Genomic DNA, 18,417 nt, shown 5'->3' with positions numbered 1-18,417 from the left:
AATGGACCCTGGATCAGAAGGTCCTGTTTCAGAGGTAGAGACCAAGGCGGACAGGATGACATGTCCACTAGATCTGCATACCAAGTCCTGCGTGGCCATGCAGGTGCTATTAGAATCACTGATGCTCTCTCCTGTTTGATTCTGGCAATCAATCGAGGAAGCATCGGGAAGGGTGGAAACACATAAGCCATCCCGAAGGTCCAAGGTGCTGTCAAAGCATCTATCAGAACCGCTCCCGGATCCCTGGATCTGGACCCGTAGCGAGGAAGCTTGGCGTTCTGACGAGACGCCATGAGATCTATCTCTGGTTTGCCCCAACGTCGAAGTATCTGGGCAAAGACCTCCGGATGAAGTTCCCACTCCCCCGGATGAAAAGTCTGACGACTTAAGAAATCCGCCTCCCAGTTCTCCACTCCCGGGATGTGGATTGCAGACAGGTGGCAAGAGTGAGACTCTGCCCAGCGAATTATCTTTGATACTTCCATCATTGCTAGGGAGCTTCTTGTCCCTCCCTGATGGTTGATGTAAGCTACAGTCGTGATGTTGTCCGACTGAAACCTGATGAACCCCCGAGTTGTTAACTGGGGCCAAGCCAGAAGGGCATTGAGAACTGCTCTCAATTCCAGAATGTTTATTGGAAGGAGACTCTCCTCCTGATTCCATAGTCCCTGAGCCTTCAGAGAATTCCAGACAGCACCCCAACCTAGAAGGCTGGCGTCTGTTGTTACAATTGTCCAGTCTGGCCTGCTGAATGGCATTCCCCTGGACAGGTGTGGCCGATAAAGCCACCATAGAAGAGAATTTCTGGTCTCTTGATTCAGATTCAGAGTGGGGGACAAATCTTAGTAATCCCCATTCCACTGACTTAGCATGCACAATTGCAGCGGTCTGAGATGTAGGCGTGCAAAAGGTACTATGTCCATTGCCGCTACCATTAAGCCGATCACCTCCATGCATTGAGCTACTGACGGGTGTTGAATGGAATGAAGGACCCGGCATGCATTTTGAAGCTTTGTTAACCTGTCTTCTGTCAGGTAAATCTTCATTTCTACAGAATCTATCAGAGTCCCCAAGAAGGGAACTCTTGTGAGTGGAAAGAGAGAACTCTTCTTTTCGTTCACCTTCCATCCATGCGACCTTAGAAATGCCAGTACTAACTCTGTATGAGACTTGGCAGTTTGAAAGCTTGAAGCTTGTATCAGAATGTCGTCTAGGTACGGAGCTACCGAAATTCCTCGCGGTCTTAGTACCGCCAGAAGAGTACCCAGAACCTTTGTGAAGATTCTTGGAGCTGTAGCCAATCCGAATGGAAGAGCTACAAACTGGTAATGCCTGTCTAGAAAGGCAAACCTTAGATACCGGTAATGATTTCTGTGAATCGGTATGTGAAGGTAAGCATCCTTTAAATCCACTGTGGTCATGTACTGACCCTCTTGGATCATGGGCAAAATTGTTCGAATCGTTTCCATCTTGAACGATGGAACTCTTAGGAATTTGTTTAGGATCTTTAAATCCAAGATTGGCCTGAAAGTTCCCTCTTTTTTGGGAACTACAAACAGATTTGAGTAAAACCCTTGTCCTTGTTCCGACCGCGGAACTGGATGGATCACTCCCATTAATAAAAGATCTTGTACGCAGCGTAGGAACGCTTCTTTCTTTATTTGGTTTGTTGACAACCTTGACAGATGAAATCTCCCTCTTGGGGGAGAGGATTTGAAGTCCAGAAGGTATCCCTGAGATATGATCTCTAACGCCCAGGGATCCTGAACATCTCTTGCCCAAGCCTGGGCGAAGAGAGAAAGTCTGCCCCCTACTAGATCCGGTCCCGGATCGGGGGCCCTCGATTCATGCTGTCTTAGGGGCAGCAGCAGGTTTCCTGGCCTGCTTGCCCTTGTTCCAGACTGGTTAGGTTTCCAGCCTTGTCTGTAGCGAGCAACAGCTCCTTCCTGTTTTGGTGCAGAGGAAGTTGATGCTGTTCCTGCTTTAAAATTACGAAAGGAACGAAAATTAGACTGTCTAGCCCTAGGTTTGGCTTTGTCCTGAGGCAGGGCATGGCCTTTACCTCCTGTAATGTCAGCGATAATCTCCTTCAAACCGGGCCCGAATAAGGTCTGCCCTTTGAAAGGTATATTAAGCAATTTAGATTTAGAAGTAACATCAGCTGACCAGGATTTTAGCCACAGCGCTCTGCGTGCCTGAATGGCAAATCCGGAATTCTTAGCCGTAAGTTTAGTTAAATGTACTACGGCATCTGAAATAAATGAGTTAGCTAACTTAAGGGTTCTAAGTTTGACACACTAGCAATTAACTAGCAACTTGGAAATGCTTTTTCAAGTAATTTACAATAATATGAAAACGAACTGTGCCTATAAGAAGCACAGAAAAAAATTATGACAGTTGAAAATAATTAAGTTATAGCATCAAATCTTTGTAAGAAATATACAATTTTAGCAAAGGATTGTTCCCATTAGCAAAGGATAACTAACCCTGGCAGCAGAAAAAATACACAAATAAACGTTTTTTATCACAGTCAACTACACTCTTCACAGCTGCTGTGATGATTACCTCCCTCAAAAAAGGCTTTGGAGATCCCTGAGTTCTGTAGAGATGAACCGGATCATGCAGGAAGAAAATGAACCTCTGACTGAGTTTTTTTGATGCGTAGTAAAAGCACCAAAAATGGCCCCTCCCCCTCACACATAACAGTGAGAGAGATCAGTGAACTGCTTAATTTAAACAAAACTATTGTCAAGTGGAAAAAATAGTGCCCAAAACATTTTTTCACCAGTACCTCAGAGAAATAAACGTTTTTACATGCCAGCAAAACAACGTTTAACCTCAATAAATTAATTGTTATTTAAAACCTATTGCAAGTCCCTGCAAATTAGGTTAAGTCTATGCATACAGTATAAATCCAGTGAAGTACCATTCCCCAGAATACTGAAGTGTAAAATATACATACATGACAGCCTGATACCAGCTACATCTACTGCATTTAAGGCTGAGTTTACATTATAACGGTATGGCAGGATTTTCATCAACTCCATGTCAGAAAATAACAAACTGCTACATACCTCTTTGCAGATTAATCTGCCCGCTGTCCCCTGATCTGAAGTTTACCTCTCCTCAGATGGCCGAGAAACAGCAATATGATCTTAACTACTCCGGCTAAAATCATAGAAAAAACTCAGGTAGATTCTTCTTCAAATTCTACCAGAGAATGAATAACACACTCCGGTGCTATTATAAAATAACAAACTTTTGATTGAAGGTAATAAACTAATTAAATCACCACAGTCCTCTCACACATCCTATCTATTCGTTGGGTGCAAGAGAATGACTGGAGGTGACGTAGGGGGGAGGAGCTATATAGCAGCTCTGCTGGGTGAATCCTCTTGCACTTCCTGTAGGGGAGGAGATAATATCCCAGAAGTAATGATGACCCGTGGACTGACCACACTTAACAGGAGAAAGCAGCATTATGAGGCTTAACGCTGCTTTTTTACTCATAACGAAAGACTCGTAATCTAGCCGTAAGTGTTTGCGTGTTAAAAGACACATATACTAGAATAAATAGGCAGATTTGTTGCACAGTGATTATCAGTAAAGGGACATTTTATGTGCTTGTGTATTAACCTATTTAAAGGGACACTCAAGCCAAAATTAAACTTTCATGCTTCAGATAGAGCAGCAATTTTAAACAACTTTCCAATTTACTTCCATTAAAAAAAAGTGCAGTCTTTTTATATTTAAACTTTGAGTCACCAGCTCCTATTGAGCATGTGCAAGAATTTATAGACTAAAACATGTATGCATTTGTGATTGGCTGATGGCTGTCACATGGTACTTGTATGCATTTGTGATTGGCTGATGGCTGTCACATGGTACAGGGGGAGTGGAAATAGACATAACTTTTAAAATTGTGAAAAAAAGTCTACTATTCATTTAAAGTTCAGACTAAGTGCTTTCGCATTGTCTTATTATCTTGCATTTGTTGATTATGAAAATCTACTGTGTTGACTGGTCCTTTAACAAAATAAATAAATAAATAAATAGCTCACTTTCCACAGGCGCATGTTCCCGTATCTCAGTTTTCGTTTGTCCGGCCTGGAACCCATGGCACAGTACACATTGCATGTGGACGCAGTCTTGGCAGATCAGAATCACTGGAGGTATCAGGGTGGAAAATGGATCCAGTGTGGAAAAGCTGAGGGCAACATGCCAGGTACCAGAATGAAATGGAGAGGAGGAAAGGGGGTACAGAGAAAAGGAAAGGCAACTAAGAGAACAACATGTATAGAGAAGGAAGCGATTGGTTTGAGAGAGAAGGCAAAATAGAATAAAGAAAAAGGTTAAGACAGAAAGAGGGAGAAAAGGTGAATAAAGAGCTAAATATGGGGAACTGGTAGAGATTGATAAGTAACAGAAGTGTGAGACAGTTTGAAAAAAGGTGAAATAGGAACAAAAGATGATTTAGGACTAGTAGAGACAAAGGAGAATATAGACTGTGAATTTCCATTGGACCTTTCCATAACCATTAATTTCTCTTTTTACTGTAAACTATGCTTTGAACTTCACCAATTCCCCCTATTCTGATCAGGCAACCGAAGTTATCAGCACCCTGATTCCCCCAATACTGGAGCCCACTGGATGAGACAAGAGGTGACATTCAGCAAACTCAAACTCACCAACAACAAGGGGTCATCCAACAACACATCTCAGGTATGTAAAGAAGAGAGTGACTCATACTACTACATATTTACCTGAAGGTGATAATAGATGTTCCTACTAGTTACCTATAGAAGGGCTTTACTACAAATGTAACACGTAGATGATGGAAATTAGTGACTAATAACACCACAACTGGTCAAGAGGTTAACTAATACCACTACTAACACCCAACTGGGAAAGAGTTAATAATGTGACACATGTATGGAGGAGTGGTGACTAATAATACTACATAGGTACCTGGGGAGGGGGTAATTAACAGTACTATACAACTTTACTGAATTAGTATCTAATATGGTGATAGTTGTAATTAGGTGAAGTCATAATTAAAGGGACACTAAACCCACATTTTTGTATTTCATGATTCAGATAGAGCAGCAATTTTAAGCAACTTTCTAATTTACTCCTATTATAAGTTTTTCTTCGTTCTCTTGGTATCTTTATTTAAAAAGCAGTAATGTAAAGCTTAGGAGCTGGCTAATTTTAGGTTCAGCACGCTGGATAGCGCTTGTTTATTGCTGACTACATTCAGCCAACCAATAAGCAAGCGTAACCCAGGTTCTGAACCAAAAATGGGTCTGCTCCTAAGCTTTACATTCCTGCTTTTCAAATAAAGATAGAAAGAGAACAAAGAAAAACTGATAATAGGATTAAAGTAGAAAGTTGCTTAAAATTGCTGCTCTATCTGAATAATGAAAGAAAAAATGTTGGGTTTAATATCCCTTTAACCCCTTCATCCAATCCGATGTATATATACATTGTGGGGTACTTTGGCTATCATACCGCACAACGTATATATTCGTTGTCGCTTCAAGATGCTCCAGCACTCTCTGCTGTTAAGTTACAGCCGAGAGCTGGAGCTTCTAAAGCTTCAGGCATCTCCCGCATATGGAGCTGGAGCGCAATCGGTGCTTCGCCTCCATATGAGGACAGATGCCTGATCGTTACAGCCGGTGACACTGTGTGTGTCACCATTTCTAACAATCTTCTGCTGGTGCAGGCGGGAGGCCGACCCAGCAGGGGAGGCGGAGGAGGGGGGAGGAAGTGGGAGGAGCCTTATGCTATGGAAAAAAAAGGGACAGGGAGGGGGGCAGCTACACTACAGAAAAGGGGATCTGGGGACCCTCAAATAAAGATCACAGATGGGGGGAGGTGGGGGTTACACTACGCTACAGAAATTATTAAAAAAAATGATAAAAAAATGTATATAAAATAACATTTTTTATAGATACTGTCAGACAGCTGGCAATACCTAAGATGGCGCAGGAGGTGGGATTGCACGCAAGCACAAAATAGTGAACAAACTAAAGATTGAATAAACAATCTTAAAGAATACACATAAAGCACTCAATGCAGACACCAAGAGGTTAAATCGAGTATATATGAATCCAAACGGGAAAATAAACCAAGAGGGATTTACACTGATTATCAAGTTAAAATATAACTTTTATTAAACGCAATGAAATGGGAATTTAAAATACTGGGATGTGCAATTAAAATAAAAGCTGAGAAGGATTATATTTAAGATAACTCAGATTGAGTACCCAACGAGGAGTATGTAATAAGTGTGTAAACAAGTATCAGTGTGATCTGAACTTGGATTTTCCATTTTTTTAATGTTTTGATCTACAATAAAGGCTCATTTTTTAATCTTATGAATATGTGATCAATATAGATCTGGAGGTGTAGAAATACCTGCTTTATATATATACTGCATAAAAAATGTAGTGACCAGTGTAAAATTATCAGTTTCTAGTTTTAAGTATGTGTTTGAGTAAAATTAATATTTTTGTTTTATTCTATAAACTACGGACAACATTTCTCCAAAATACTAATAAAAATATTGTCATTTAGAGCATTTACTTGCCGAAAATGACAACTGATTAAAATAACAAAAAAGATACAGTGTTTTCAAGACCTTGATTATTGCAAAGAAAACAAGTAAAATAAATCTGCCCGATTCCAGATCATCTTCTCTGATGAGTACAATTGTCAAATTTGCCCAACGGTTAGACGGAGACCTGGAAAGGCCTACAAGCCACAGTGTCTTGCATCAACTATGACATTTTGTGGAGGATCGGTAATGATCTGGGGGTGCTTCAGCAAGGCTGGAATTGGGTAAATTTATCTCTGTGAAGGACGCATGAATCAAACCACGTACAAGGTTACCCTGGAAGAAAACTTGCTTCATTCTGCTCTGACAATATTCCTTAACGCTGAGGATTGTTTTTTTTCCAGCAGGACAATGCTCCATGCCACACAGCCAGGTCAATCAAGGTGTGAATCAAGACCCTGTCATGGGCAGCCCAATCTGAAGACCTGAACCCCATTGAAAACCTCTGGAATGGGATCAAGAGAAAGATGGATAGTCACATATTTTGCGCCAGGAGTGGCATAGAGTCACATAACAGCAGTGTGAAATACTGGTGGAGAACATGCCAAGATGCATGAAAGCTGTGAATGAAAATCAGGGTTATTCCACCAAATATTGATTTCTCAACTCCTGCTAAGTTAAACATTAGTATTGTGTTGTTTTAAAATTAGTATCAACTTCTTTGAAAACACTGCATCTTTGTTATTTTGACCAACGGTCATTTTCTGCAAATAAATGCTCTAAATAACAATATTTTTATTTGGAATTTGGGAGAATTGTTGTCAATAGTTTATAGAATAAAACCAAAATGTTCATTTTACTCACATACATACCTATAAATAGTAAAATCAGAGAAACCGGTCATTTTGCAGTGGTCTCTTCCTTTTAGTATCTCTTTTTCCCAGGGACAGTCTACACAAAAATTGTTATTGTTTAAAAAAGATAGATAACGCTTTTATAACCCATTCCCAGCTTTGCACAACCAACATGGTTATATTAATATACTTTATAACATTTAAACCTTTAAATGTCTGCCTGTTTTAAAGGCTCTATTGACAGCCTCTTAATGCTTTTGTATTTGCTTTTCATTACAGGATAGTGGGCCATATAGATAACAATGTGTTCACGCCCGGGAAGTTATTTAAAGGGACAGTCTACACCAGAATTGTTATTGTTTTAAAAGATAGATAATCCCTTTATTACCCATTCAATAGTTTTTCATAACCAACACAGTTACAGTATATTAATACACTTTTTACCTCTGTGATTATCTTGTATTAGTGTGACCATATTGCTGCTTTTAACCCTTTAAGTGCTAAGCACTTTCCCACCTGGGTGCTAAGCTGATTTGAAGAATTTTTAAAAATATTTTTTAACTTTCTTTTTGTCTTTCAGATCCCCAAGACTAATACCATTGGAAAGGTTAGGCGATTACCTTTCCAACAGTAGGTCTTGGGGGTCTTTAGCGGCTTAGATGCCTGAGATACAGGCTTCTAAGCAGCATGCCCCCTTTCCCTATACTTGTTATTGTATTTTATTAATAAAGTTGTGCAGTGACATCATCTCATCTCTGCGCGTGACGTCACCACGTAAAACGTGAAGCCCCGGCGATGCCTGTCACTCACTATTCAGGCCCGATCGCCGGGGTGGGAGCCCCCAGATCTCCCTCAAGGTGGGAGAGTGCTAGTGACGGCTCTGAGCCGTCGTTAGCACCAGAGTGGGAAACTCTGTGACGGCTCGGAGCCGTCGTTAGCACTCAAGGAGTTAAAAGGGACTCATATGAAAAATACATATGTCAGGTTTCTTATACAACACATTTCTTTAAACAGCACAGAAAACAGCCTTGACATATGTATTTTTCATATGTGTCTCTTTTTAAAGCGGCAATATGGTCACCCTAACTTTTATCTAAGCCTCTACAGACTGTCCCCTTATTTCAGTTCTATTGATAGACTTGCATTTTATCCAATAAGTGCTTACTCCTAGGTAACTCCACGTGTGTGAGCACAGTGTTAACCTTTATGACTCACATGAACTAACACCCTCTAGTGGTGAAAAACTGTCAAAATTCATTCAGCTTAGAGGCGGCCTTCAAGATCTAAGAAATTAGCATATGAACCTCCTAGGTTTAGCTTTCAACTAAGAATACCAAGAGAACAAAGCAAAATTGGTTATAAAAGTAAATTGGAAAGTTGTTTAAAATGACATGCCCTGTCTGAATCACAAAATTTTATTTTGGATTAGACTGTCCCTTTAAGAGTTAGCACAACACAGTACTAAATGCAACTCAAAAGATTTAGTCACAGTCATGTGATCAGGGGGCTGTCAGAAGATGCTTAGATACAAGGTAATCACAGAGGTAAAAAGTATATTAATATAACTGTGTTAGTTGTGCAAAACTGGGGAATGGGTAATAAAGGGATTATCTATCTTTTATTTTAACAATGAAAATTCTATTGTAGACTGTCCCTTTAAAGCGACAGTAAACACCTTGTACATTTCCGATGTCTTGCAATAGAATACCATATTAGCCGTCAAACCTTTTTATTTAAAAACAAAATAACATTGTGTTTGCTTCAATTGTTGTTTAATACCCACACTGCATAAAAGACTTGTCTTATATGGAAAAGCCAATCCAGGCATGAATCGGGAGAAGACAAGGTTAGCTACCGTCATAATGTTAGTATAGAGTGCATTGCTTTGCAGTTTTTATCTGCCAAAACAAATTAGGGACAGATACGTAGTAGGGTTAACCTTGAGAAATCAGCAGGGTGCATTTCAAGCTCTGATAATGACAAAATCCACTATTTTCAAATCTAAATTGCATGAAAAGGGTCAAAATAAATAATTGGTAGTGAGAAAGATGAGGCGCTGGAGAATTGACCCTGCTAGACTAATGTATTCCCCTCTAAGAAAACAGTGGTTGATATGTAGTGAATGTAGTCCAGCGCTAGATTAGCACGGGTAGAGTATTTAGTTAAATTCTATAATTCGAATATATTGTATTTTGTGATTGGATAAATGTTTAATGTATGTACTGCAATGTTGTTATTATATATTTATTGTAGGTAATCCTAAGTATTTATCAACATTCAGTTAATAAAAAGATATAAACAGGTATATACAACTGATATATATAAACTTGTTGTCTAATGTGAACTTCTTATCTATATATATAAAAACTAATAAAACATTTGTATAATTAGACAGAAATTTAATAACTTGTTAAAAGCATACATAAAATAAAAAGGGACGTCTCCCTTATAACATCGATTTCATCAGAGAAAACAATTGAATAACTGTAGTATATATTTCAGCTATTTGATAATCAGGTACCTGTTATATAGTGTAACAAATGATAATGTCCAGAAATTGGATTAAAAAAACTTAAAGATCCAAACGAGATGACCTCCCCGCTATTGTGGCGGGTGTGTGTTACCGGTCCGTTAGTGAGAGACTGGTATTTAAAAATATGTCATGTGACTTTTCCTACGTCACGTCACACTTGTGATCGTAGCTGTTTCAATATAGTTGTAATGTGACCAGTGATCCTTGATATTCTGTCAAGTGCTTATTATGTTGCAATTTTTTTAAACTTTAATCTGTATGTGTAATACACCTTCTGATACACATACAGATTAAAGTTTAAAAAAATTGCAACATAATAAGCACTTGACAGAATATCAAGGATCACTGGTCACATTACAACTATATTGAAACAGCTACGATCACAAGTGTGACGTGACGTAGGAAAAGTCACATGACATATTTTTAAATACCAGTCTCTCACTAACGGACCGGTAACACACACCCGCCACAATAGCGGGAGGTCATCTCGTTTGGATCTTTAAGTTTTTTTAATCCAATTTCTGGACATTATCATTTGTTACACTATATAACAGGTACCTGATTATCAAATAGCTGAAATATATACTACAGTTATTCAATTGTTTTCTCTGATGAAATCGATGTTATAAGGGAGACGTCCCTTTTTATTTTATGTATGCTTTTAACAAGTTATTAAATTTCTGTCTAATTATACAAATGTTTTATTAGTTTTTATATATATAGATAAGAAGTTCACATTAGACAACAAGTTTATATATATCAGTTGTATATACCTGTTTATATCTTTTTATTAACTGAATGTTGATAAATACTTAGGATTACCTACAATAAATATATAATAACAACATTGCAGTACATACATTAAACATTTATCCAATCACAAAATACAATATATTCGAATTATAGAATTTAACTAAATACTCTACCCGTGCTAATCTAGCGCTGGACTACATTCACTACATGTCAAAATAAATAATGACAGTATACTGCAAACATTTTTTACAATGTCTAATTAAAAATGGTATATCAAAATCTTAAGGTGTTTATTGTCCCTTTAAGGTGGCAAGTAATAATATGAGTTGATTAGTATTATAACACATTTTTCAAGTGTTGGGACACAGGTAGTACCTGGGAGGTGAGAAAAGCATTGTAACACAGGCAGCATCTGGAAGATAATGAGTAATATGAACATATTCATAGGAGGTAACTAGTAATGAGGCAGTTGAGAGAAGTTTAAAAAAATAGTAGATCTGTACAGGGAGTGCAGAATTATTAGGCAAATGAGTATTTTGACCACATCATCCTCTTTATGCATGTTGTCTTACTCCAAGCTGTATAGGCTCGAAAGCCTACTACCAATTAACCATATTAGGTGATGTGCATCTCTGTAATGAGAAGGGGTGTGGTCTAATGACATCAACACCCTATATCAGGTGTGCATAATTATTAGGCAACTTCCTTTCCTTTGGCAAAATGGGTCAAAAGAAGGACTTGACAGGCTCAGAAAAGTAAAAAATAGTGAGATATCTTGCAGAGGGATGCAGCACTCTTAAAATTGCAACACTTCTGAAGCGTGATCATCGAACAATCAAGCGTTTCATTCAAAATAGTCAACAGGGTTGCAAGAAGCGTGTGGAAAAACCAAGGCACAAAATAACTGCCCATGAACTGAGAAAAGTCAAGCGTGCAGCTGCCAAGATGCCACTTGCCACCAGTTTGGCCATATTTCAGAGTTGCAACATCACTGGAGTGCCCAAAAGCACAAGGTGTGCAATACTCAGAGACATGGCCAAGGTAAGAAAGGCTGAAAGACGACCACCACTGAACAAGACACACAAGCTGAAACGTCAAGACTGGGCCAAGAAATATCTCAAGACTGATTTTTCTAAGGTTTTATGGACTGATGAAATGAGAGTGAGTCTTGATGGGCCAGATGGATGGGCCTGTGGCTGGATTGGTAAAGGGCAGAGAGCTCCAGTCCGACTCAGACGCCAGCAAGGTGGAGGTGGAGTACTGGTTTGGGCTGGTATCATCAAAGATGAGCTTGTGGGGCCTTTTCGGGTTGAGGATGGAGTCAAGCTCAACTCCCAGTCCTACTGCCAGTTTCTGGAAGACACCTTCTTCAAGCAGTGGTACAGGAAGAAGTCTGCATCCTTCAAGAAAAACATGATTTTCATGCAGGACAATGCTCCATCACACGCGTCCAAGTACTCCACAGCGTGGCTGGCAAGAAAGGGTATAAAAGAAGAAAATCTAATGACATGGCCTCCTTGTTCACCTGATCTGAACCCCATTGAGAACCTGTGGTCCATTATCAAATGTGAGATTTACAAGGAGGGAAAACAGTACACCTCTCTGAACAGTGTCTGGGAGGCTTTGGTTGCTGCTGCACGCAATGTTGATGGTGAACAGATCAAAACACTGACAGAATCCATGGATGGCAGGCTTTTGAGTGTCCTTGCAAAGAAAGGTGGCTATATTGGTCACTGATTTGTTTTTGTTTTTGAATGTCAGAAATGTATATTTGTGAATGTTGAGATGTTATATTGGTTTCACTGGTAAAAATAAATAATTGAAATGGGTATATATTTGTTTTTTGTTAAGTTGCCTAATAATTATGCACAGTAATAGTCACCTGCACACACAGATATCCCCCTAAAATAGCTATAACTAAAAACAAACTAAAAACTACTTCCAAAACTATTCAGCTTTGATATTAATGAGTTTTTTGGGTTCATTGAGAACATGGTTGTTGTTCAATAATAAAATTAATCCTCAAAAATACAACTTGCCTAATAATTCTGCACTCCCTGTATATTACTGGGAAATTTTGTCACATAATGCCACTGGGCATGTTTATAATAAAAAAAGATACATGATGTGATGGACTGCCTGGTACCCCGAATGAGTACCTCCGTCAGAACACTTCCCTTGTCCTGGACATCCCTTTATCCAGAGCAATAGCTCCTGGTATCTCCCTTTGACCGCAGTCTAAAGTTATATAGGTGAATAGAACTAAGGCAACACTCAGGGGTCTGAACACAAAAATTAATACTTTATTTAAAAGCAGCACACATATTTATACACCATGGCATTCCAGAGTCACACAGCTTCAGGTTACAGAGGGCATTGGTTAAACAGTAAAGCAAACATATGAACAATACATCAAACCTCTAACAATTGTCTATTCACAGGTAAAACAGATTAACATATCAAGTTAATTAACTGGGTAGGTAAGTTTACTCAGACAATCTGATTTTGGGCAGTCTAGTTAACATAATCACACAGGAACACAATCAGTTTACCCAGACAGACTCCTGAGACACAATCAGATCAGAAACGTAAATAAAATACATCTTATTACAAAATATAAAAACAGCTCTTATTAACTATTAAGTCCTTTATGCCCACTTGGTTTATAGAGTCACACTTGCTCCCACAAGGGGCACTCACACCCTGTACCCATCCTGTATTTATGGATACAGGGTGACATGGACATAAGACAGAGTTATGAAAGTACATGGGGTGACCAGCATATAAAACTCCACATTCCCATGCAGTCTCTGGGTATCCTTAAGCCCATGTACCTCCTGCCCAAAGAATGTTCCATAACAGGCCCTCAGATCTTGGTGACTCATGTTACATATCTCCCCTTCGGAAGGAGACTAACACAGGAGGAGACCCCAGACGGGTTGACTTCGAAGTTAGTCTGTAGATCCATTCCCCCAAAGCCCGTATCCACATAGTACCCCAAACAAAGTGTCCCAAACAAAGCATCACTCACCCGGCCGACCTCTGCCTCTCTCATAGAACATACCCGCTGCTGGGGAGAAGTGCCAACTGTCCCTTCTCCCTGAAGTCCTTTTAGTCACTGGAGAGAAGACAGGGTGGCTGGGCTCACTCCAACATGCTGTTGCGGATCTGGGCCAACTGCCCAGCATCCCTGGAGAATACAGGTGGAGACTGTAGTCCCATCCACTTGTACTGGATAGGAATCTGCCATTGCTTGCAGAGAGAGGCGTACATCTCTCGGTCCCAATGCCAGCTCCTTTTCCGGGATTGCTGCATGCTCCTCCGGTCCCTCTACCAGCATGAGGCTGTCATTCCTGTTTTCTGGGACACCGGTTAATATTGGGCAGAGGCCAACAACACTCTACCCTGTTGCCTTCTCTTCTGCTGTGTAATCTGCATCTGACACCTCAGAGAAAAAATCAATTAGATCCACAATCTCTGGGTCCAGCTGGGGAGATAACAGGGTGACTAGGGTACCCATGCCAAGGGGTTGGGGATCTGGGCAGACTTCCCCGTATCCTTGCACTCCACGTGTGGAGACTACTGTCTTATCCACACCTCCCGGACTAACATCCATGGATATGAAGTCCACTAGATCCGCTGCCTCTGAAGTAAGTAAAGGACCACTTTCCAGCAGTTCTAGGTAATCCACCTCAAGGTACCATTACTTATAGATAAGCCATGTCAGGTCAGGCTCTAAGGCAAGTGCTTCTGATGGCTGTAACAGCTGCTGCCTCTTGCTTTGAATGTCCCAAAATCGATATCCCTCGGGACTGCCAAAGTCAACTTTCTCCTCAAATGCTTCCCATAATAAGCCGGGACTACCAAAGTCAACTTTCTCCTCAAATGCTTCCCATAATAAACCGGGGCCACCAAAGTCATCACCTTCCGGGGAATAGTGCATTTCTACCCTTGACTGCCACCTGTCTGCAAACCTATATAACGCTCTGTACCGATCCTCGAGCTCAACCTCTCTTTGCACCAGACACTTCAGTTCGGCTATCCCCTCTCCTGTGGGTTGTCCTCTCAGTAAGCAGAGCCGCAAGTTTACCTGGTCCCCGAAGCACTGTTCTGGGGAGGGCAGGACTTTGCCTCTGCAGCCATACCAATTCTCCAGTGCATCTTCCCACATCTCTAGCCAAATCAGGGCTCTCCATTCCAGGCACATCTCCTCTGGAACTGGCCCTCCTAAAACAGCAATGGCGACTTTGACTTTCTGCCCGAAGTCCTATATCGGAACTTCCCATTTAGAGCTATCTGATCCCAGCATCTCAGCTGTACGAATATTCCGATACCTGGTGATCTGCTTCATCACTTCGGCATTCGTTACCGGACTGCTGCTTCGGATGTGTTGGCTCTGTAGATTGACAACCTTTTCTGCACTCTGTTGTGGAATTTTTCCTCTACATCATCCATAATCATCTGGCTGTGATCCTTCACTGGCTGATATCTTTGTAGTGCTGCTTAGAGACTGATAGCTAGGCAGCACATCCCTCCAACCCAGCTTGTCCTGTGCAGAAACAGGTTCATCAAGGTGGGTCAACACTTGCTGCATTCGCCATAGGAGCTCCGCTTCCATAGCTGCGGGTGACAGTGCCTCTCCTCCTCTGTCAGCAGGACAAGAAATCAATCCCAGCACTTGCCACCAAATGTGATGGACCGCCTGGTACCCGAATGAGTACCTCCGTCAGAACACTTCCCTTGTCCTGGACATCCCTTTATCCAGAGCAATAGCTCCTGGTATCTCCCTTTGACCGCAGTCTAAAGTTATATAGGTGAACAGAACTGAGGCAACAATCAGTTGTCTGAACACAAAAATGAATACTTTATTTAAAAGCAGCACACATATTTATACACCATGGCATTCCAGAGTCACAGAGCGTCAGGTTACAGAGGGCATTGGTTAAACAGTAAAGCAAACATATGAACAATACATCAAACCTCTAACAATTGTCTATTCACAGGTAAAACAGATTAACATATCAAGTTAATTAACTGGGGAGGTAAGTTTACTCAGACAATCTGATTTTGGGCAGTCTAGTTAACATAATCACACAGGAACACAATCAGTTTACCCAGACAGACTCCTGAGACACAATCAGATCAGAAACGTAAATAAAATACATCTTATTACAAAATATAAAAACAGCTCTTATTAACTATTAAGTCCTTTATGCCCACTTGGTTTATAGAGTCACACTTGCTCCCAAAAGGGGCACTCACACCCTGTACCCATCCTGTATTTATGGATACAGGGTGACATGGACATAAGACAGAGTTATGAAAGTACATGGGGTGTCCAGCATATAAAATTCCACATTTCCATGCAGTCTCTGGGTATCCTTAAGCCCATGTACCTCCTGCCCAAAGAATGTTCTATAACAGGCCCTCAGATCTTGGTGACTCACGTCACACATGACTATAGCTAGCAGGTACCTTAAAGCAAAATCACAGTTCTAACAATAATGTATGTAATACTAAGCCAAATATTCCAAGGTAAAATACTTTAACAATAATGTTTTCCTTCTGTATCCTCAGATGCTGGTGTTACAATCGCTCCACAAGTACCAGCCACGACTCCATTTAACACAGATAAAGGACACAGGGTCTCCTGAGGTCCACAACTTCAGCTTTCCAGAGACACAGTTTATTGCAGTGACTGCCTATCAGAATGCAGATGTGAGTACTCGTTACCCAAAACAGATGCATACGTTTTGCGTATCATAATTACATGCCATGTATTGTGCAGCAATATTAATACATATCACATCTGTTCCATGCAGATCACACAGCTGAAAATTGATCACAATCCATTTGCTAAAGGATTCCGCGATCACTGTGATATGCAAGTATCTATGGGATTAACAGGGTTAGTAGTGATCTATTGATTGAGACATTATGCGCTGGGAATGCATGAGTACAAGTATTACACTAGCATAGAAAGCCTTCATTGTTAAATATTCATTTAATACATGTTCTAAAACATTTTAAAAAAAAATATTCATGAAAATAGGCCAATTGAAGTGTAAATATGACATTCTGCTGCTTAATCGTTTCTTTTAAAAAACTACTCAATTATTCTTCAATTAATTCAGTGGCTAGACAAGAGGAAAATTTCTTGTGTGTATGTATATATATATATATATATATATATATATATATAGACACTCACCGGCCACTTTATTAGGTACACCTTGCTAGTACCGGGTTGGACCCCCTTTTGCCTTCAGAACTGCCTTAATTCTTTGTGCCATAGATTCAACAAGGTGTTGGAAACATTCTTCAGATATTTTGGTCCATATTGACATGATAGCATCACGCAGTTGCTGCAGATTTGTTGGCTGCACATCCATGATGCAAATCTCCCTCAACCACATCCCAAAGGTGCTCTATTGGATTGAGATCTGGTGACTGTGGAGGGCTTTGGAGTACAGTGAACTCATTGTCATGTTCAAGAAACCAGTTTGAGATGATTTGAGCTTCGTGACATGGTGCATTATCCTGCTGGAAGTAGCCATCAGATGGGTAAACTGTAGTCCTGAAGGGATGGACATGGTCAGCAACAATATTCAGGTGGGCCGTGGCATTTAAACAATGCTCAATTGGTACTAAGGGGCCCAAAGTGTGCCAAGAAAATATCCCCCACATTACTGTAGCCTTTCTATCATCTCAAACCAGTCTGCCCATTCTCCTCTGACATCAAGAAGGCATTTTTATCCATACAAATGCTGCTCACTGGATATTTTCTCTTTTTCGGACCATTCTCTGTAAACCCTAGAGATGGTTGTGCGTGAAAATCCCAGTAGATCAGCAGTTTTTGAAATACTCAGATCAGCCCATCTGGCACCAACCACCATGCCACGTTCAAAGTCCCTTAAATCCCCTTTCATCCCCATACTGATGCTCAGTTTGAACTTCAGCATATCGTCTTCACCACGTCTAGATGCCTAAATGCATTGAGTTGCTGCCATGTGATTGGCTGATTAGCAATTTGTGTTACCAAGCAATTAAACAGGTATAACTAATAAAGTGGCTGGTGAGTGTATATACATATACACAAAACACACACATATACATATATATATATATTATATATTATATATATATATATATATATATATATATATATATATAAAGAATACAATTTGTGAAAATTTGTGTAAACAAAAAGCTTTTTTTTCTGTCTATAAGAAAATAAGCTAACTCTTAATATGTAGTAAGAAAAGTGTAGATTATGTTCTCCCTTGTATGTGGCTGACAATAAAAGAAAGAAAACATTTTAAACTTTATAATTAAATATATTCCCCATAAATATCCTCATTATTAGCGACCACAGGACTGGAATACAAATAAACACAATGGCCTAGATTTGGAGTTTTGTCGGTAACGACCCGCGTAGCTAACGCCGGCTTTTTTCTGGCCGCACCATAAAAATAACTCTGGTATTGAGAGTCCACATAAAGGCTGCGTTAAGCTCCAAAAAAGGAGCGTAGAGCATTTTTAACGCAGCTTCAACTCTCGATACCAGAGTTGCTTACGCAAGCGGCCAGCCTCAAAAACGTGCTCGTGCACGATTCCCCCATAGAAAACAATGGGGCTGTTTGAGCTGAAAAAAAACCTAACACCTGCAAAAAAGCCGTGTTCAGCTCCTAACGCAGCCCATTGTTTGCTATGCG

At 40.1% G+C, this 18,417-nt stretch overlaps 1 protein-coding gene across 1 annotated transcript; it reads left to right on the top strand.

Moving 5' to 3' along the window:
- Positions 1 to 4,074: 4,074 nt before the first annotated feature.
- LOC128643481 (T-box transcription factor TBX21-like) lies at positions 4,075 to 16,610 on the top strand (the record flags this gene model as incomplete). The annotated part of the gene is made up of 4 exons (XM_053696327.1): positions 4,075 to 4,225; positions 4,601 to 4,722; positions 16,280 to 16,420; positions 16,525 to 16,610. Coding segments are annotated over exons 1-4 (500 nt in total), but the record flags the coding sequence as incomplete, so codon positions are not given.
- Positions 16,611 to 18,417: the final 1,807 nt, after the last annotated feature.

Source organism: Bombina bombina, unplaced genomic scaffold (genome assembly GCF_027579735.1).
Source record: "Bombina bombina isolate aBomBom1 unplaced genomic scaffold, aBomBom1.pri scaffold_1989, whole genome shotgun sequence".
NCBI lineage: Eukaryota > Metazoa > Chordata > Amphibia > Anura > Bombinatoridae > Bombina > Bombina bombina.
The sequence above is the reverse complement of the archived record's forward strand: the minus strand, read 5'-3'. Positions and strand labels throughout refer to the sequence as shown.